The sequence below is a fragment of the Bacillus rossius genome, chromosome 10, assembly GCF_032445375.1.
Source record: "Bacillus rossius redtenbacheri isolate Brsri chromosome 10, Brsri_v3, whole genome shotgun sequence".
NCBI classification, from domain to species: Eukaryota; Metazoa; Arthropoda; class Insecta; order Phasmatodea; family Bacillidae; genus Bacillus; species Bacillus rossius.
The window spans coordinates 24,343,072-24,366,221 of NC_086337.1; the positions used below are offsets into that span (position 1 = coordinate 24,343,072).

At 36.3% G+C, this 23,150-nt stretch overlaps 1 protein-coding gene across 1 annotated transcript; it reads left to right on the forward strand.

Annotated features, from left to right (window-relative positions):
- Positions 1-2,514: 2,514 nt before the first annotated feature.
- On the forward strand, positions 2,515-20,889 carry LOC134535851 (uncharacterized). Its single transcript, XM_063375187.1, has 7 exons — positions 2,515-2,686; positions 6,115-6,286; positions 11,630-11,673; positions 11,776-11,811; positions 13,257-13,374; positions 18,968-19,038; positions 20,061-20,889. Exons 1-7 carry the CDS (start codon positions 2,627-2,629, stop codon positions 20,091-20,093), a joined length of 534 nt encoding a protein of 177 aa, XP_063231257.1. The 5' UTR covers positions 2,515-2,626; the 3' UTR covers positions 20,094-20,889.
- Positions 20,890-23,150: the final 2,261 nt, after the last annotated feature.

Genomic DNA, 23,150 nt, shown 5'->3' on the forward strand with positions numbered 1-23,150 from the left:
TAAATATTTATTTAATTATTTGTTATGAATGAGCTCTAAATGAAAAATAGAATAGACTAGTTTAGATTAGATTATTCTAGCATGGTCGATTCAACTTCTAATGTACCCACACTTATAAAAAATACTTTATTGCTGTCATTAAGTACGTTAAAGGGTAAAAAACTCCAAATGTGTAAACTGTAATAGCCAGTGTATGGCCGCAGTGTCTAAGTGACCAGAGCACTCGTACACTGCGGTGGTCTGTGTGTTTCATACAGCCTTTAATTCAATTTTCAGTAACTGTGACGGTGTGTTCACTCTATTCTCGACTGTTTTCTTCCTATTGAATAAATGTTTTTACTTTATACCTACGGAACGTGTAAAAAAATGAAAAAAATGTTAATTATTTAGCACAAAAATTATATACTAATATTGTTATTCAAAGTATACTTCATAACCAACGACATTAAACTAACAAATGAATACGGACAACTGGTTTGAGAGGTTATAATCCAAAATTTTCTTAAGTTTCTTTGCAATGGATGGATGAAATTGATGCCACGGGGATCCGGCAGTATGAAGAAAAGCACGAAACCAAAAAATAATAGATCGAAAGTCGTTTAGCCGAAAGGCTCTTCAGCGAAGGCACTAGATCAAAAGGCCTCAGACCGAAAACTCAATATTTATCTCACTGAGAATATGTCTAATATCTGGCGACATGCAGTTTTAAGAAATGAATTAAATCGAAAGGCAATAATCATAAAGGCACTAGACCGAAAGGCACTAGAACGAAAGGCATTAATTAGACCGAAAGGCACTAAAATGAAAGGTACTAGAACGAAAGGCATTAGACCGAAAAGTCAAGGTAATCCAATATGATCGCTGTGACGTCACAATCCAAGATGGTGGTGACTATCCTCACAATCCTCTCTTTAAACCATGGGCTCGGAGCCACTTTCATATACTAATGCCAAACCAAAACTTTAAACAATATTCCGTGAACGTATGAAAGCTTAAAATAGATTTTCGGCAAAATGTGCAATTTGAAAATGGGCTTGAACCACCCCCATATAAAACACAGACCGAATGTGAAACGTACTTAAAAACATTAAATATTTTACTTCATACTATACACAAATATTAATAAAGTTACGACCTGTAATGAGGGGAGAACTGGTTCGTAAGGGATAGCCCAATTTGGTTTAATTACAGTTTATTATAGTTTTACGCTGGTGGTCTCTAGGAACAAACAGCAGAAACAAAGTCAACGGTATCCAAGATGGCGGCCTCCAGCGAAACAGAAAAAAAATCAATATGGCGGCCGTGACGAAAATTTCATCATGAGTGTGTGGGGCGCTCGATTTAAAGATGGTGTATCCAATATGGTCGCCGGGGTCAGGGTCAAAGGTAAGGTGAAAGGTCAAGGTCATCCAAGATGGCCGCCGTGACGTCAGAGAGGTCGGTCACTGACCCGGCTCACGGCTCCAGCGCCTGGCGCCTGTCCCAGGAGCCCCCAAACTATACTACTGATTTAATCTTTTAAATCTTATACTTTAGCGGATGATATTGAATCATGGTTGATATACTTAAAATCATTTATTTATTTATAATTCTTATGATAGAAAATATGTTTATATATTTTTTAAGGGTCTTTTGAAGTATATATATATATATTTATATATATGAGGTAATGTTCTCGTATGTATAACGATGTCAGGCTGCTTGCAAGCTTACATTGACGTTGGCAGGGAGTATCTGTGGTAATTTTAGTAGTCGTCTGGCTGTTTATATGGTATTATGTTGTGAGTTTATGTTGTTGTATGCAATATTTATTCGCATGATAAATTTTAAATTTTAAATTATGGAATAAAATTAAAAATATTAGTAAATTAGAATAAAGTTTAAGCAAATTTATTGTTTTTACTGTAAAATAAAATTTAAATCAATTAAAAATAAATAAACAAATAATTTATTTGTAAACGTGTTTATATTATTAAATATTGAGTAGTTATTTAATTTTACAGTTCATTGCATTCAACTTTACTAACATATTTTTAATATGTCTAATTTCCCTTTATTATTCTATTTCTATTATTATTTGAATTAAAATTGAAGTAAGTTTTGTATTAAGCGAAGTAGGTATAACTTCTAATGCGCGCACGTAATTAGACGCATCCATAATTTCCCCTGTAAAACAACACCGGGCAATATATCTGCATTTTATAGCCCTCCAATGTATGAACCTCGGACAGGATGTTACTGCAGTCGCTAGGTCAGGTATATGACTTGTGCGTGACCACTGTCCACTGATATCAAGCGGAGATCATGCACAATGGCAGCAGATGCGAGTTGGACAACTGCGGGAGAAATAACACTGCGTTTCACACAGTCACGTAGGCGGATATGGCATTGAAGCCACGTACATTGCCTTTGTATTTTAATAACACACGTTTTCCTTTTGGGAACTCCATTATTTTTAGTTTTATATTTAAAGTTATATGAACTGAGTGTTTAAATATCCATGGTTCAGTTGCGTGTGCTACATTATAGGCTGCAAACCTTGCTTATGTTGTGTATGAAATAACTGTATAATAAATCAATAATTTTGATCAAAGTTTTATTGTGAAGCACGCATTGTGGCTTAAAAATGATTTTAGATAAGACATTTATCACCATACTTATAGTCTTTTTTTCAGTGTTTGAAGTGGTGAGTATTGTAATAGTTTTTTTTAGTAAAGTGTGAAATATATTGTTACGATTTACCGGGTTCGTAAAAGGATAGCCAAATTAATAGATTTTATTACAACACAGTTTTATTTATGGCCACTACTTATGTCACTTACAATTAATCTTCTAAAATGGCAAATAATTAATTACACTTAAAGAAATGTCTCTTCCCCAGTCACTCGTTTTCACGCACCACACACCTCGCTGGGCCGCACCTCTGGCGCAACTCTCGCCGCAGCACCCCTCGTGGATCTCCGCCTCAGGACTCCGTCGCCGCACTCCGCCACCGCCGACGCACTTGCCTTCGCCGAGGATCCGCCCGACGCCTCCCTCGGAACTTCACTCGGAACTTCGCCGCGCCCGCGAAACTATCGCCCGGATCTGAACTCTCTGCCCTGGAACCTTCGTCCAGAAACTTCGCTGCTTTATCGCCCGGAAAATCCGCCGCGGGAAAACTCCCGACTCCAATGAGCTCACTCGCTCCCTGCCCTGGAACCTTCGTCCTAGGACTTCACCACTCTGCCGCACCCGCGGCACTATCACCCCGGAAACTCCGCCGCGGGAAAGCTCCCGCCTGAACTCTCATTGACTCAGAGGCCGGCGTCCTCGTCTTATATATCAGCCCAGGCGCTTTACAGAAATCACGAGTGCGGCTGGGGCCAGTCGCGTCATTCCGCGCCGACCCGACGGCAAAAATCTCTCGAAAAACGTGTCGGCGGCTCGCGTAACTCAGCAGCTGTCAAATTAACAGTGCCGCGCGGGGAGCTCAGGATTGTAGGGAGGGGAAGCGGCGATCCAGGTGCGTGCGGAACGTCTCATGTTGCGCGGCCGCATGATGTCAGCTAGCTGTGCACCTGCACATGTCGCGGCCTTGCTCACGTTCGTTACAATATATATTTAATAATCATAGCATATTTTGTTAATTGTATTATGTGATAAAATTTTATTGTGTGTTTTGCTCAAAAATATAGTTTTTATTTTAAATCCGCTTATGGCGTGATAGGCCTAAGTAATTCGTAATGATCCCAGGGAAATTATACGATAATATACGACTAAAATGTTTCAAATTGATATTGCTAACGTTCAGGGAGATAAATTGTAAGGCAAAAGTTTACTGAAATTTCCATTCCATTCATTGTTTGAATTAAAGAAAGAAATAGCTTTCAGGCCCCAAAATGTAGTATTGTTTTGTACTGTATTCTTTTTCTTCTTTCAAATGTGTTTATTTATTTAAACTGTTCGCTCCGTGTTTGTATTTCCTTCGCGTGCAACTTTTTTCTGTGCTTATTCAGTCCCCTCCGGTTCGGTTCGTGTTAAAATGCGTATTTACTGTGGCTAAATAAGTTTTTTTCGTTATACTTCTTATACTATTTTCTCGAGTTAAACGTTTGGTTACTATGTAACGCTACGTGGAAAGGGAGTTTAGAAAGAGAGGAAGATAGCCAGTGAGAGATTTCTCGATATCGCGATACATGAATATTCCTCGATGGTGGAAGAGGGGGGAGGGAGTAACTGATGACAGCAACAGCCTATGATTTCATATACTTCCAAACTATTTTTATAATTCTTTTTATAATTCTCTTCTCATAGTTGTTTTAATATTTTTGCCCCAATTCGCAAACTCTAAACTCTCAACTCTGAGGTTTCATGCGATGTTAGCATTGATATTTCTTACAATACTCGTATGTTTGGAGATTACAATAAGGGCTATTAATCATGTTCCTCGCTATCATAAACCTATTGATTCATTTTTAATATTACATTGCAAACATGAACAGATACTTGTTAATGTTTACTTTCAACTTATTACAACGAGTTTTTCGAATATTAGAGAGCCCCAAAGTTTCATATTCCTCTAATGTGTGAAGTTACTCTTCAAACGCACGTAGCGGATCCCGCACCAATGTGGTTTATAGAAATTGAAACGAAGACAATTCTCACAAATTATTTTTTTGTAAACTTACATAAAATAAGTGTAGCCTATTTTAAGGGTGTCTAGACATGGAAGACTCTAAGTGCGTCTCAGGCCGAAGTCTACACGGGCTAATCACGCAGTGTTTTAGACGTACAGGGAAGAAGCATGCATTTTGTGCTAGGAGGACGTTGGCCAGCAATGGCAGCGATTGGAGCCATGGCTAACTCCACTCACTCTTAACTCTAGACTACTTTCAGCTAAAAAATGTACGCAGGTAAAATCTGCACAGACACAGGTAAAACCTTCGGCTCTTTCATGCTGGGTGTAAAAGTCATGCGTTTATGCAGGAAAGTCGGTTGCAGAAAAAAGGAGGATGGTTCAGGAAGAAGAGTTGGTAGGGGTAGGAATAACTACCAAGAAAGGGCGAGAACATGGACATTTCTGTCCGCATTGATTCCGAGCGCGTCTGAACTGGTCGACCAGCGGCGCATGCGACCCTGGCGGCGGGCGACAGTACTCGCCTTCATCAGGCTACCAGTCAGCACATATACTTAAAACTAAGAAAGAATTTGGTGTTGAAAGCGTGTGAGAAAAATCTTTAATTGAATTGATTACGTTGATTAATCACGATCTGTTGCCTCGGGTCTCTCTCCAGAAGGAACAGAATGGCAGGTCGCCTGTCGTCAGTGAAAGTCTGTCGGCACTTAGCGAAATTAGCCAATCTGTCATGGCGAAACTCTATCCCCAGCATCAACGCTACAGAAGCTACGAGTTAATTAATTTTATAATTCCTTTACCTCGAGTTGGTGCATCGGGACACACTCAGGACACAAATTATCATGTTGCTATGATATATTTCAAAGTACTTCAAAACTTGCTTGATACACACATAAGGGGGAACTGTAAATAATAATCGGGAGGACAACACATAACTTTGACATTGCGCCTACTAAGTCCAGATAGTCAGCGTGAAGTTACACGCCGGGTTTAACTGGCAATGATTCAAATGATTGAATTAAAATTTTCTAGATCGTATGAAATATTAAGTGCCATAAAATGGAATTTTATAACTATATGTAGTCTATGTTGATATCCCGGCCGAAAAACTCTCTGATATGAAAAAAAAATCATGTAAATCCGTTGCTCCGTTACCGTGTGAAAAAAAAAGATAAACAGCCAAACTCACGTGCGTATTTATAATACCTATTTGTAAGGACTATATTATACATATAACCACCGCACGTTCCAATTCGTTTTACCGGATTTAATGTCATTTGTATTTGGGAAAGATTTTAAGTACAAGATACTGAACAATATTAATGCTAGATAAATACAATATAAAAACAATATAGCCTATATATATTTGACGTTCGAAATATTCACAAGGACATTGTGGTCTTGTTTTTTTTTTTTTTTTTTAATGAAACTTGGCAGCACGGGAGCGATTTCCCGGTTTCTTGTGGCGGCTGCACGAGTCTGCGGACCTCTTGCAGGAGTGCCAGGGGTCGGGCCGCGACAGGAAGGAGTTCAAGAGCACGCTGAAGCAGTGCTCCAAGGAGTCCCGGCGGTCCGGCCAGAGCGAGGAGGGAGGCCGGCGACAGGACGGCGACAGGAGACGGCCCGGGCGAGACGACCGACAGATCGCCGACGACCGCAGAAGCAGAGGTCAGTTCGTCCTCCAGATGATTCGTGCAAACGGGGAATTTTTTTATTCCATACGATTTCTTGGACGTACGCCAATGCAGTTTTTTCACTGTTTTGTCAAGAATTAAAATTAAGAAATAAAAAAAAAAAGTAAACATGAACGCACAGAGAATCAGCCTAAATCAGCTGGTGTCAAACACATGAACCTAATGGCGAACCTAAATATTAATTATGGACAGCACAATGACGACAGCACAGGCAAAAAAGAAACGCAGTCAATCAGGGCAGCCCTGACCTGCCATTGGCTGCACTAGGGGGAGGAAGTCGAACATATAATATGAGAACAGTGCAAAACGACAACGGCGCACGTCCAAGAAATTGTGATGGATCAGGGGGTTAGCTGTCCCCGTCGTGGCAAAAGGTTTGGCTTCTGTCCTCCGTATGAAGCGTTCCGCGTTCAGTGAAGACGGAGTTGAACCATCCCTGTGTCTAATTCCCTCCGCCTGTGGTACTTGGAATGTTGGGGCTCTCCCGGTTGCTCCTGGTGGGAGCTGATTGGCTGGTCTCGTCGTCCACCCAGTGCCTGCCCTGCGCTTCTCCACCGATCCGTACTCATATATTTCTGGGGCTACTGTGCTTGCTTCAGTCCAGCTCGCTCCGTATGGACACGTTCCTCCGCGGTCAAAGAGGGTGTACGAGGATTGTTATTCCTAGAGACCTGCAAAATTCGCGGATTCATTGACCTCTAGGATAGACTCCACAGTCCTTTAAATACTGGCAGAAATGACACCTGTTCATTGGCTACTGACGCGTGAGACGTCTCAACTAGGCTGTCCGTAATTCGGCACTTTCTTGGTTCAGTGTTTCCCATTCGCTCACAGTTCCCCGGATAAAATGTGGGTCAATCGCAGAAGCGGCACGAAGGTACAGTTGTTTTGATGCTAGCCTATCGCGAAATGAACCCGCGAATTTGGCATGTCTCTAGTTATTCCCATGTCTTGCTTCCCGAGTATCTACAAGCCGTTTACAGACCCTGCGTGACGAACACAGGGGCGCCAAACGAAACGCACGTAATTCTTAAAATTCCTGGCGGGAACCAGTTTGCACCCGTCGGATGACACCTGCCGTGGCAGAGTTGATCTCTGTCAAACGCGACCACTCCCGCTCGGCTCGGCGGACGGCACTGCGCAGTCACGTCTCTGAGAAACGTCACGCGCGGAACTAAGTTAACCTCCAGTGGAGTCACGCGTGACGCGACAAGGGCGCCACCTGGGCTCGCGACACATGCGTGATCGAGTTAACGGCTTCTGTCCTCCACACGACGATATTAAATAAATTCACACGGGTAGTACCCCTGCAAAGATATTTGTAACAATATTGTTACATGTTGTTTTCAGAAGCGACACCTTAATAACTAAAATGAATAACGTTTCGTGCACAGTGTAAAAAAAAAAAAATGTGAGCCAGTCTTTCGTTACTCCCCAGATATGTGTAACATGCAACTAGGTAACAGAACAGTTAACGCGTTTTAATGTGGCAAATATACTATAATACGAAACTCGGGAATCGGGCTTGAAATTGAACGCAGAATTATTTTAAATAATGCCGAGCGTACAAATATACGCCAATTGTGTTTTTAGCTACATTTGTAGGCGTGAATCGTTCATAGTTTCCCCACTCGCTACTAGAATTCGCTGTTGGTGCAGCTACGTCTACTATCGAATCATTTCGTTTGCATATCGAAATTTAAAAAAAGAACTATATAATGAACGGCTCTAGCTAAAGAGAAAAGACTTGACAAAATTCTATACTCCAGCTTTGGATCTGATTTTTTTTTCAAGAAATGTTATTAAAATAGTGCTCATCTTATTAAAATTCAAAACCATTTAATACTATTAAGTTTTCCTTTGACTTTGTGAACTCTGATTCGTGCCATCCGTGATATAAGCACCGTGGTTACACATTTCTGTTTCATTCATGTAATTACTCCTGTCAAAAGCGATATGCTGAAAGCTACGATTTTAAACATCATAAAACCTCTTTCGAGCCCCTGGTTCCAGGTATGTGATATTCATTTTCTTTTATGGGATCCTGAAACGGTCTACGTGGCCTTGGAAACTCAGCTATTTCTTCCATTTCTTTGCAACGCCACTTTTTGAAATCTTTCAATAATAAATGTCCTGTTATTTAAACATGATAATACTAAACCTATTCTACATGGAAATCCTTTACATTATTTTATGTTATACTTTCTGATTGTTTATATTTAGTTTTTTATGTTTGTATAATATCTCGCTCTGTTTTACGAAATATCTTAAATATATTTTCGTTTACTATATTAATATTTCCTATGATACGTACAGGCTGAAGAACAATGTTTATCCAGTATTTTTTAAAAATTCTGTTATAGACATTTAAAAAGTCACTTTTTACGTACTTTTTTTGCTTAAAATTTACATGTTTTGTAGTGTAAAAAAATAATTTATACGATTGATACGTTAGAAGTGATAAAACTGCCATAAATAAATAAAATAAAATTAATATCCTCATACAAATTAGTTTACAGTTCCAGTAAAGTTACGAAAGCTGTTATTGTTTTAACACACGAGCATATAAAATATTGATAAATATTTATTTAGGAAGTACGTCTAAACATTTTTCTGAAAATTCTTTTGAAAATGGTAACCGTCCTTTAGATTTTAACCGTTCCCTTCCTGAGTTTGAGATGGCATATGATTTTCATCACATTTATCACAACTGGCATGTGCAGAATGCGATAGAAAATATGCCACAAATGTTTCACCAGAGGAATTAAAAAGAATTTTTGATCTATTTGCGTGTTTAAAAATATTTTTTTATCGCAGTGCACAAAAAAATATGCAATAAAAAATTATAGCATTTTTATTTGACGTTAAATTTACCATTTACATACTATGGGAATTCATCCATAACTATTCATTACAGCAGATAATATAATAAATTTTTAAAATGTTTTTGTGCCATAACTTTACTATTAAAGTAATCATAAATACCTACATACATAACATTAGAAAAAAAAAACACTTATATTTCGCATGATTTCATTGTATGTAGTGAGGTGAACTAAACAATAATATTTTATAAGATGAAAAGTTTGTTTTTGGAATTCGCATGTTCTGTGAAGTATCTTTTTAAGTATGCAACCTAAACACATATACGAGAATAATATACTCTAACAAGACATCTAGGAACTTCCAATTATATTTCAACCATACTTTATTCTTTTGAACATCGTCTAAATACAACAGCCTAGTTATTGATTGAAGATTTTAAAACAATATATGGCAAAGCCTAGACATCAATTAAAATTGTAATTGTATTTTTTACTGCCTTACCTGATAACCATAGATTTTTGAATGAACTTAGAATGGTTCTGGTATATGTTATATATGTATACAGAAATATTTATTATAATAAGCCTTTTTTGTCTAAAATATTGTTAAGATAATTTGTAAATATATATTTTAATGTCAAAACTAAAAAAATATATATAAAATTTTAAACACATGTTATTTTAAATAAAACTGTGCTAAAAAAAGGTGAAGACAAATATTTATGTCGTACGGTGTTTCACAAATATTTAGGTGGAAAAAACCATGAATAATTTAACTGGTTCTGATTTTATTATATCTCAACTTGTTCTGAACGTAAAAATTTAGAGTAGTAGTTAAGAAAAAAACTAAGTTAATTTAAATTTAAACCAACACGATTTAAAATGTCGCATTTTCAAAATATACAAATATCCTTACAATAAAAATTTATATATATTGAAAATCTTAGTGACCATGATAATTTATACGTTTTTATCATGTGGCGTAAGAAAGAAGTGTTAATGGTCTTGAGGAATGAGAGGGTAAACTGTGAGGCATGTAATTATCTAATTATAAGACACCCATGCCTATGATCCCAAGGCTTCAAGTGATATTCTGTCAATCACTGTGGTAGGGTTTAATATTTAAATTCAGTTCTCTGACCACTAGACGTAAGCATGGTTCCGCAGTACATATAAATTAATGAATACAGTTATTTACCATGTTTGAAAATACTCGATTGAGGATACAGTACCAGTCGTGTAACACGGGATTGGATTGTTCACAGCTAGAATTTAGCACAGTGTTCATGTGAAGGTATATTTTTTTTTGTTAGAAGGAGTGAATTTTAATTTAATGATTAAAGCTATCATGTCACACAGGTATTATGTCCCGTCATTTACTTACACCAAACAAATCAGCTCTATAATGTATGTAACATTTTACATTTTTCTTATGCTGCAAGATTTGCTATCGCACATAACTTCAACGGGGGAGCTGAATTGTTGCCCCTTGGATGGGCAGCCCTTCAGGATTTTTCTGGCAATGGTTTGTTTGTACAACGACTGAAAGGCAGCCCATCCAATTTCTGAAAACATGTTTCTTTAAGTGTTTAAATAATCCTGAAAACTTGCCCCTTGGAAGGGCAGCCCATCAGGATTTTTCAGACAGTGGTGTTTTTGAAAGGTTGTCTGAATTGTTGCACCTTGGATGGGCAGCCCTTCAGGATTTTTCTGAAAGTGGTTAGGTTAGGTTAGGTTAGGTTAGGTTAGGTTAGGTTAGGTAAGGTTAGGTTAGGTCACTTTACAAACTAACCACTGTCAGAAAAATCCTGAAGGGCTGCCCATCCAAGGGGCAACAATTCAGACAAGCTTTCAAAAACACCACTGTCAGAAAAATCCTGATGGGCTGCCCTTCCAAGGGGCAACAATTCAGAAAAACTTTCAAAAACACCACTGTAAGAAAAATCCTGATGGGCTGCCCTTCCAAGGGGCAACAATTCAGACAACCTTTCAAAAACACTACTGTTAGAAAAATCCTGATGAGCTGCCCATCCAAGGGGCAAGTTTTCAGGATTATTTAAACTCTTAAAGGAGCGTGTTTTCAGAAATTGGATGGGCTGCCCTTCCAGTCTCTGTACAAATAAACCACTGTCAGAAAAATCCTGAATGGCTGCCCTTCCAATGGGTAACAATTCAGTCGCCCCACTTCAACTATAACTTGTTTACGTTAAATCAGCCAATCACAAACAAGCACAGAAGATTAGTCGTTCTGAAGTACTTACAAAACCTCTTTAGTTTCATTGGGTTATTATTTGGAATATATTCAGAAATAATGTAACCAGTTGTTCAAGTAAATTAAATCTAATGAAGTGCTGTGTTAACAGTGGCCTTGAAAGCTGTAATGATTTTTATCGCTCTGTAAAACCAACAGTTTTTGTGTATGTATACGAGTGCAGGCATGTTGATACCGTCCAAATAAATTTCTAAATTGTAATTTATTTTGTATTTTACAGGAAGTAAATCGAAGAAATTCTGCACACAAAGCGAGGAGGGGCAGGTAACTTACTATAAACACTTATTGGAAAGTACATGTATAAATTTTTTAAGTTATGTCTTTATAATGTGACATGTATTAATTATTGAAAATTTTTCTTTGCAGTGCGTAACGCAGTGTGTGTTTATGGCATATAACGTGGTAAGTAATATTTCTCTATAAATACTTGAAATTGCAATTGGCTACCCGAATTCATGTTACATATTAGGTTTATATAGTTTGCTTAAAATATCCACTCATGCAATGATATTTAAAGCGAAAAAATAAATAAAATCATATAAAACTTTAACTCAAAATATTTCACTTTTTATTGGTTATTTTAAAGTAAATAAATATTTTGCTGTAATTTTGTTTTTGTTTTGCTGAAAAATTAATGGAAATAAATTCAACGTTTCATGAATTTTTCTATTATATTACGATAAACAGCATTTAATATTATTATTGTATGAACTACAAACAACACCAATTCAAATGTAACAATTATAAAACTATTTCGATTATATCTTAATTGTATTAAATGTTAAAAATGTTTGAACTTACTAAACCATTAATATTTAATGTTAATATTTTATATCGGAGAAATTTTCTTCTACGCAAATCCGTTATTTGCTACATTGTTTATTTGTTTCATGAAAATTTAAAAAGGTATATTGTAGATTATATTTTTCAAAACATTTCTTCAAAAAAATTACAAACCCATATTGAATAGTATCATTAACAGCCATATGGCATCTTCCTATTAGTAAAATTTTTATTTAATAGCTTTTTAGTAACAATTCTTATTCATCTTAAATATATATTTCAGCTTAGTATTTTTTAATTTTTATAATATATAAGCCATATTAATAAAATGGGACATTCTTGTTTTAACATAAGTTAATTTAAAATAAAAGATAATATATAAACCAAGCAAAAAATAAACTATATAATATTTTAACTAATTAAATTAATTGAATGATGTTAGAAAATTTTCGACAAAAATCAAAGAAATAATCATACCTAACATTCAGGCGAAATCCACTTCTTTTAAGTTAGGCATTTTGTTACTTATGTGACTTTTGTATATCTAAAAGATACATAGCACATCAGGGATACAAAATGTGTATAGTTTAAGTTAACTGTCACTATACTCATTCCAATACAGAGTAAAATGTTTTAATAAATCTCTGAGTTTCACATTAAATTGTATGGGTACATGGTAGAAATTAAGGTCTTTTGAGATTCTAATAAAGTGCTAGAGTTAGTTTTTTCTCCTTAATCATTTGATATTAAAATGTACCCAAGCCATAAACTAAATGTTAGTTGACAAACATACACTGAGAATATAAGAAGTAAAACTACTACAAACTAATCTGTAAAATGATTTCCCAGGGAATCGGTAACCGATACAATGTGACAGCAACAGCAACTTAAAAATGTTATGTTATTTATAAAATTTAAGTGTGTTGAATAAACAGATTCCTGGTGTTTTTTGATTCAGCTTGAAATAACTGTGGGTAAACAATTTTCTTTCCCTCAAACCAATTATACGTTAGTGTAAGAAGACAATGTACTGTCACTTTTGTAAGCTCGAACGATTCCTCCAGATGAACAGAGACGGAACACTCAACCTGCAAGGGGTATCCCGTCTCACGGCCAAACTGGCGAGGGATGAAGCCGAGAAGACCCGTTGGGACCAGGCGGTGCTGGCTTGCGGTCAGACAAGTGAGTACTCTCCGTTAAGGAATGCCTGTGAGCTTTCAGAAAGCTATAACTGCACTTTAACAATAGTCATAAAGATAGATTTTGCTGCATAATTCATAAACAAATCCTTTTGAACAAAAAAAATTAAAATTGATTCATTTTACGTAAAAGTAAAAACAAAAAAAATGCTCAAAGTAATTTATTTTGAAAAATTAAATTGTGGTGCTTAAATCGTTATAGGCTGACGTGGCCAAATCTCTGGCCAAAATACTGTTTTGCCATTGAAACTTTTTTATATATAAAGAATAATTATAAAATAAGCTTGATTACTTATTTTTCCAATATTTTTTTAAATATTTAAACCCTTTATTAAATTGTTAGTTTAGTTTTTAGTTAAAAGATATTTATCTTAGCTTTTTAATAATTTCTTGTTGCTTTTTTATTGTATCGCTGGGGAGTTGCGCGGAAGTGCAGAATCAGTTTCTTCGTGTAGTTTACGTGTCAGACAGATTGACAGACTGTCTACGGATTTTTCCCCTTTTGTTTGGTAATCCAGGTCTCTTAGTCTAAGCCCTACCGGCCTGGGCCGCCACGGGCGTGGATACGGATACGCCGTATACGTGAAACAGGAGAGGTGTAAGAGATCCAGCTATGTCCAGAGGCTGAGGCTACCCTTCTCAGATTAGGCACCACCTTCACCTCCCGTATCACTCAGCTAACCAGACAAGTGTCTGCGTCCTAAGCTCTTAGACGTTATCAGCACTGCTGGCGCCTACCCCGTTCTTCCACATCACACTGCGACCCCTCAATCACCCAGTGAGCCCGTGGTCCGGTGGAGGTTCTATACAAACCTCTCCTAGCTGTCCAGGCTAGTACCGGAGCTGTGTCGTCGCTCACCACGTCGACTCCGCATCGGGCTAGAAAATAGAGAACCCTTGGGGTCTGCTCCAGGCGATCGGAGCACCACTAACAAGTGCGAGTCTTACCCAATCAGAATCCTGGGCCTAGAGGAAACCTTAGCGGGACACCATTCACACTTTAATGTATTCTTCCCGTACTACTACCAACTTGGCGTATATAAAGAATGAGACCGTTCACCAACAGGCTGGCCGACCGCCACTCTTCAGAATCACTCCACTGGATGTCCTCGTCTCCTCGGACTACCCTCCGACCTGCCGTACCTCGGCCCGACTGGACTCATCCAGCGGCGACCGCAGGAAGCCCTGGCTAGACATGACACTACAGTCGTGCGTGGGGTTGCCTCGGTACCTCCCCCGACCACTGGACTAGGGGAACGTATCACACCTAGTCGAGCAGTTTACAGCTCTTTGTTAAGCCCGGGTGTCCCCTAACACGCCGGCGCCATTCTCGGTCCTTACCATTATCATAGGCCTGATACATTCACTATGGGACCAAGACACCGAGGCTCAGCAGTCGAACCCCCCAGAATGGTTTCAAACGCATCTGCAGTTGCCCGCAGATTCAGCCCATTCACCATTTCTGGTCCCATACATGCCATTGAGGATGCAACAGAGGCAGGTACAGTTGGCAATAGGAAGTATCTGTTGGCTGCCCTGTAATAAGACGTTGGCCGTAGTGTGTCGTGAACTAACGAGACAGTCTGAGTCAGCTGCTAGCCAAGGTGAGACCTCGTTGTAGCGCCTCGCGTGCGGGGAGTAAAATGGGCCCGCGACTGTTGGAGTCAGGCCATGTCCGGGCGCGGTGCAGAACTTTTCACGAGACTTTGAATTTGACACGTTGAGCCTCGGACACGTTTTTTCAGCTTTCGGGGACAGGCCAGGACATATTTATTTAAAGGCACGAATAAATTTTTAATGCCTTGTTTTGAGATAAGCTACGAGTGTATTTTGCTGCAGCAACGAGAGAAATTGTGAGTACAGCTGATCTGATTGTAAATGGTTTTGGTTTGGATAAAAATGAATTTATGCTTCCTTTACCTTGTGGTGGGGCAGGATCTCCGTCATCTATTTGCGTGCACGTGAGTGGGCGAACATAAACTTGGTTTGGAGGAAACTTTTAATTAAAAATGAAATAATTGTGCACTCCCCCAGATTTTTGTATAGGAATTGTTAGATGGATTTTTATAGTAAATTTAAATTGGTGTATTTTTATATAGTAATTTCTATTGATAATACCATTGAATATAAATGCAGTCATATTTTTAATATCTTCTAGCAACTGCCAGCAGTTTACGAATAATAATTTTATAAGATGTTTTTACTAATATTATTACGTAATTAACCCAATTAGTATTGATTCAGTAAAAGGCAGCTCGTCTTAACTTCACCATATAAAATAAGTCTATAAACATTTAAAAAAAATAATACCTTCCCATGAAACCTGACGTAATTATTCGTTCAAAGTATAAAACAGTTTTTTTTAACCATCCTACACTAACCAACAGTTCCATGTAATATAAATACTAAATATGGCAATGATGTATCTACAGAAAATTCACACTTATTTATTAAAAATGAAAAACAAAACTATTTTAATAAAAATTTCCACATAATTTGTTATTATAGACTACTACCGGTGTGAATTTATGGAGCTTGTATTCAGCCTTGATAAGTGAGCACTAATTCATTTAATTTATTTTTTAAAACCAAAAGGTAAATCATTAAGGTGGTAATATTTCAAACACAGCTTTGAAAGTTATGTTACACATTCACGTGAAAAATGCAGCTGGATACGATTTGTTTGAAATTTCAGTGTGCCAAACTTCAGTAATTTTCATTAATTACTTGTACAATTAACCTCAACATTAATCCATGTTGCATTTCAGTAGCAACGTAAATATTATAGACGATACGCATGTCAGATTTGTTTGACATGGCACATGCACAAAACTTACAGCTTGAATCGTTGAGAACGTCATGTTTTTTTATAATACATATAATATTATATACCTATAACAAAATATATAGCTCACAACGTTATTTTCTTTGTTAACAAGATATTGAAGTTTATGGCCTTGACTCACAAACTAACAAAAATTGGTCCGATGTTAAAAGAAGCGTGAAAAAATGTCACGAAAATTCGCTGGTTATTTATATTATAGCGTTTTGTGGTTGACAGACGTATTTTAAGCAAATATTCGTCACTATATCGTTTTATGGTTGCCGCAATGCAAAGTCTTGTGAAGTTTTTTTGCTGTGGGGTTTAAAAATAAACATTTCAGCATTTTGGAATGTTTTCAGCGTTTCCGGGCAAAAATTCGCCTGCTGTTGAAATTTAAAGTATATAGCCTATCTGAAATAGGTTAGAATTCGTAAAGATAAGTCAGTCAGCGAGTCGCACATCAGACTCTATATATATTTAGGCACGCTTTTGATCATTAGGAGCTTCGTCCCCAAACCCCGGCATGGGGTGGTATGTATCAAAGTTTGAAGACTGTAGCTGTATATTTATTAGAGAAATACACATTTTCTATTAAGATTTTTTTGGACATACGCCATTGATGGTTACACGTTTGATCTTAAGAAACCGCAATAACGGACAAAGAAGATGAACACACACAAAAAAAATTAATATACAAAAACACAGTAAACAAGCCATAATCAGCATATGTTTAAAAAAATTAAAAAATATAGCACAGAAATATTCCGTAGAAGAAATTAGTCAAAACATTATTACGACACAGACGTACGCAGTGCGCTAACAACGACGAGACAGTAGCAATAAGAACAGTAAATAAAGACAGTAAAACAGCGTGACAAAACTTACAACACAACTTTAATATTTAACGGATATTGTCTTCGACACGACAACATAGAAACGTACAGACGAACCCAGCGATGTGACAAAACAGATATTCTGGGCACTAAAACGACGACAGCGCAGAGGGACACAGCAAGCTCTCTAATACAACAGTTGTGATGTTACCTGAGTTCGAGAACAGGTGTCATTTCCAGAAACGTAGATACTCTACTTTTTAGTTTATTCTCCCTGTTTTTTCAAATTGAGAAAATTCCACATCAGCTTAGCTTTATGGACCATGAAACTCGCGATACAGCCATGAATTAACTGCCCGTACTAGTGAAAATAATTCCGGTGTTTTTAAAGTTAATCTTTAAATAAATAAATTTATTTCAAGAGTGTAGAACAACAGATTCCGTAATAAAAAAACAAATTGAGATGGAAATTAGATGGGTATGTTAATAATATAAATGTTGATATTACCAAAATAACATCATGTGAAAATAAGATACTTCGCAAGGATTAAATAAACAAAGAGTTTCGTAGGTGTGTCTTCTTAATTTTTCTATACTTGACTGCTGGGTTGTGTTTTAAGATGTAAGTAATATTCCATCTCTGAAGCTAATCGAGTGTTAAGTAACATGATGGTATAAATAAATTAACAAGCACTACTGTAATGTGAAAGTATAGAGATTAATAACTGAAGTATGCATTTCTTATTACCAATATTTTGATGAATTTAATATATAGAATTCACACCATTAGAATATAAGACTTACGGCACTACACATGATGGAGGTAAGGGAGTTGGTATATAATACAATGTTTGCCACTTTAAAACTTGAAATCAAGATTAGGAACACCCCACCACCTCTTTTCTATCTGCATAGATAATAATTTTTTTTGTTAAAGGATAATTAAGATTAGCGCTCATTTCTCGTCGATGTGTTGGTTTTATGTTCGTTTGAAAAAAAAAATTACTGCATGATTGTATCTTTGCGATTCTTTCTAGTGAGTTTTTTCAAGCTATTAAACATATTTTGATCAAATTAGCCTTTAGCAAGCTACGATTTGTTTGGCTATCCAATTGCTAACCAGTTGACTTCAACTTCAGAGTAGACACCAGCTCCTTAAAAAAAATACCTCCATATGTTTCATCCTCAAAAAATCTATGGTTTCCTTCCGGATTTACATTAAAATCCATTTACAAAGATAACTATGGGTGACAGGTCGGAATAGGCGATAGAAGTATTGCCTTTGTTTAAAATGTTGATAGAAATTTTGTTTCAATTATTTTTTGTTAACATTTAATGATAAAACAAAAACAAGTCATGTATATAATTTCGGATTACCCCTTTAAGATGATCTTACGGGGTATCAGATGTTTTCATTGCGTCCGCTATCGTGTCTGGCTGCTGGGCCAAGGACCAAGGGCCAAGGGTTAGATTCCCGAGCGGGGAGGGGATTTTCCAGACCTTCTCCTCGGGCTCACGACTGGGTGTTTATAGTGTTCCTTTCACCTCCGTCCAAGTGAGGCAACTGCAAACCATCGCGGAATCATCCTGCCTCAGCAGGCACAGAGACGTCACGGCTTGTCACCACCGCACCGTCTGCTCGCGACACCCGGTAACGGGGTTTAATGTCACATAAACATAGACATACTTATCTCATTGCATCAGAACGCTTTGTGACCAAAATAAAATCCAGTTTTGTCCAGGACAGGTATCACAGCTTGAAGAAAATATAAAATTCATCAAATTTATAAAAAAAAATTAAATGTAAGTCCAAGAAGCAGTTAAGTGTGTAGTGTAATGTTTTAATTCTATTTAAATTAATTTTTTTTTTGTATTTGAAAGTATATTACTCGCTACATATAATATGGTTTTTGTTTCAGCTGTAAGTCCGCTTTACAGTGGGGTCAATAACTGCGCTGCGGCCGGCTCCCTTTGTACTTGTGTCATGCGGGTAAGATATAAGTTGTCATCTATAAATATATGTAGGGAGTAGAATTTTAATATGATGATTTTTTATGTAATCTTGTAAATCGACTTATAACGTTTAGTATATTTTTTTATAACACTTGTAATAGTTTTGGCTGTTTCGTATAGTATGATTCAAATCTCGTGTATGAAGAGACAGAGTTTTGTCTTTTGCGCAGTCTTCTAAAAAAATCTACGAAAAAAATCCAACTAAAGCAATTGTATTATTATTTCTATGGTATTTATGTGTTATCATCCCTAATTATGTTTCTACTAATATTTCGGGTGTTTGCACATGATTTTAAAGAAATTAATGTCTTAAGCACTGTTAGGAGTGGGGAAACAGGTATTAGAATGATAGCGCAATGTATTAAATTATGTTTTATTCCTTTTTTAGTAATCACACTTTTAAGTATTGATAGTAAAATTGTCCATCCACAAATTTATCGCTCTTTCATAAGATCCATAATTTACTCCCCCACTGGAGCTCTGCTCGACAGTGTTTCACTCTGCTGATCGTCTCACACCACTCACCTCGGTCTCAACCACTGCCTCTCACTACTCACTTGTCCGCCGCGCACAACACAGTCCCGGGTGCTTCGTTCCCCGATACCAGTCGTCGCGCTCGAAGCCCGTCGCTCGTCGCCCACCATCGCTCACCAAGGGGTCACTGCCCTCTTCACTTCTCTGCCTCGGAGGCCGGCGTCAGCATTGATATACCCCTTAGCGCCCCCTCCCCTTCCCGGAATGGTCTCGCACCTCTCGCCCTATTTACATGCTATTTATTTTGAATTGCAATAAGTAGTGAGATTTACAGGATTACATAACGAAAATTAAAAAATATTAATATTACTTATAATTGGTTTTAACAGTGTGTCTAATAAAGTTCCAACTTTCTTAATCTTACATTAACATGTTAGTTAAGATTAGTTTTACATTCATGTTCAAGACATTTTAAAATTATTCTGAAAGTTGATTATTGCTCCTTTTTTTTTTTTTTTTTTTCAGAATATTCGGCAGGCAAATCTGTCTTTTCCTTGACCAAGTGGTTTTTCAAGAAACATTTCTGGATATAAGATGGTGTGGTTTTAAGATTTATACAGCTATACAAAGTCATAAGAACCCATGAAAATATTTAATTTTTAATATTATACTTTAAATAAATATTTACGTAACAGCAATTTTTACGAAATTTTTACTTTAGCGAACAAATATTTCATTTATTTAATACCAGATATTTTTAATTTATTTGTTTTAAATATACGATAAGTTTTTACTGAAATATATGAAACCTTGCAAACCTCTGTAGTGCTGTTACATACACCCTAAATTTCAATGCGAGAGACCTTGGGTTCGAGTTCTAAGTAAAGAATATTTGTCAGTAGATTCTTATTAGTCAGAACTCGGTCACAATTTCTTCCATTTTTTTAATTAAATTAATAAAATTAAGTTGACAATAATTAGTAAGTAAAGGTTAGTAACGAAAAAAAAATTCACCAAAAAGCATAACATTTAAAAATAAATGAATAAAGTAAATTTGGTCAGGATTGGTGTTTCGTTAACGTGTCGAGGGTCGCTAGCTCAAATCCAAATCCTCACTTCATTCAGTTCATGATCTTTAAGTAAATAATTAGGCGGCATGGCTCTCCACTTTGCCTTGTTACTTATTCTCTGTGCCTAGCCTCAAAAGGTAATACATTACACTCACCATTAAAAACCAACTGAAACGTATGGCCTGCCGCCAGTATATAAAATTTACCAAATACTTTAAATACTCAGACTATAAGTTTACTTTTGATATGTAAGTAAAGTAAAAAAATAAAAAATAATAAAGATTTATGTGTGACACGTTATTTAAAAATTCAGAATTCTTACATATATTTAAATAAATTATATTATTAATTTGCTGCCACATATTTTTTTAAAATTCAATTCCTGCATAAATTATGTTATTTTTTTATTACTTTCAAATTTATATATTTGTTTAGTTTTTACCAACTAATACTAATAATCATATCTTTTTGCAAGGGTTATTCGCAAAGGGTCAAAAGGCTTAAACAAAAGTATTCTTGTTTGACTTGGCTTACATACAAAAATTTTCTGACAAGTCTCAGAACAAGGTATTATACACCGAGTTTTAAAAACCTATAAAACGAACTTTGGCTTAACTTCACCACCTCACTTCCATTCATTTCAAAGTTTACCGTGTGTATTGAAGAACAATTAATTGATACTGAAAATGTCAAAATTTAGGTTAGTAACTGCGGAAAGATTAAAATATTATGTTTTGGTGCACAGTTAACAAAAAATTAAATAAATATTAGAAGCCGGCCAATATTTAGAGACTATGTCAGAAAAGTTTAAAGAATTTTACAATCATTAAAATTCGTACAGTAAAACTGTTTATCAAACTTTTATTTTTATACAATCTATATAGTTAATATAAAATTGTGTTATAAATATTGTGTTCAATATTCTGCCAGTACTGTTTGGCCATAATATTTACTGAATGCAATGAGAAATGTAATTTTACACGATTTAATTTTGGTTTGGTTGTATATTGGTAGGCAGAGTTTATACGTAAGAGTTTTATTGGCGATTAATTTGAGCATTATTATTTAACAAGTCAAAGGCTTTCAGCAACAAAATTCATTGCTGCAATAATATAATATATTTCTTATGTAATTGCAAAGTAAATATATACTTTTATTTGAATGAGGTATCAAAAAACTAAATTGTAAAACAAAATGAAAACTTATTTTAACTGTGAATAAAAATCACAAAGAGATAGAGTGTTTATTTGAAACATTCAGTGGGTATTTAAGCCCAAAATTCATATAAAATTTTTTTTTTTCAGAACAAACACTTTCGATAAAGCTTTAGCTATATTTTCTCTTAACCCAAATTTTCTACACATTAAAATACATAAATTGGACTAATGTATAATATTAAAAAAATAATCCTTAAATCGTAATTTTGCCTGCGTCTTTACATAAGGAAAATAACAAACTAAATGGCATTGATGCAGTGGTGAAAATTGTCATTGAGCCAGGTGGTCTAAAGTTAAGATACTGGACTCACATTTCACGGGACACGGGATTGAATGCCAGTCCAACCATTTTAATTTATGTTTTCCATAATTATTCCAGACCAAAGCTTTATTGGTTCCTGGCTTTATTGCATGGCTTATTCTTTCTCCGATAAGTAGTATATGAATGGGGCGCCGAGGACAGGCCTCACGCGGTGGATTGAAGATTGTCGACCGCCATCTTGGATTGTGACGTCACGGCTGCCATCTTGGATGGTTGTGACCTTGACCTTTGACCTTGACCTTGAATTTGATCCTCAAAATCCGCCAAAATTGGGCAAAATTTGCCCAAAATTCCTCAAAAATCGCCAAAATTACCATTTCTGTGGAAAAAAGTTCCGCCAAAAAATCTCAAAAAATTCCACAAATTAAAAATTTCTCATTTCGAGGGAAAAATTTCCCGTTTCGAGGGAAAAATTCCCGTTTTTAGTCCTTAAAAATCCCAGCGGCTGAAAATTCCTAAAACTGGCTTAAGCATCCTTAACTCAAGCCTCAGTTAAGCCATTTCTAGGAATAAGGATACCATGACCGCCATCTTGGATTATGTCGTCACCGTTGCAATTTTCGTTACGGTCGCCATCTTTAACTTTTTTATTATCCGATTTTAATAAAAAAAATTAAAATTTATTAAAAAAATTCAAATAATAAAATTTTTAATAAAATATTTAAAAAACAAACATTTACGACACGGAGCTCGGAGTCCTCGGTTCAAACCCGACGAGTGCAAAAAAAATAAAAATGGCGACCGATCCTTCCCTCGTGGTGGCTGCAGGCATACTGACTACCTCCACTTTTTTTTCAAAGCATATATATATCGTCAGGTAGTATGACGGCATGTCCGCCATCTTGTCTTCGATGCTGGAAGCCATCATCATTGTATCGTCGGCTAGAGTGCGCTGACGTCATGTTAGTTTAATTATTATCCGCTAGAGTGCAGTAATCATTTATTATTGCTGTGACACCCGACATCTTGTCATTTGGCCGCCATCTTGAAAATCCATATTTATTTA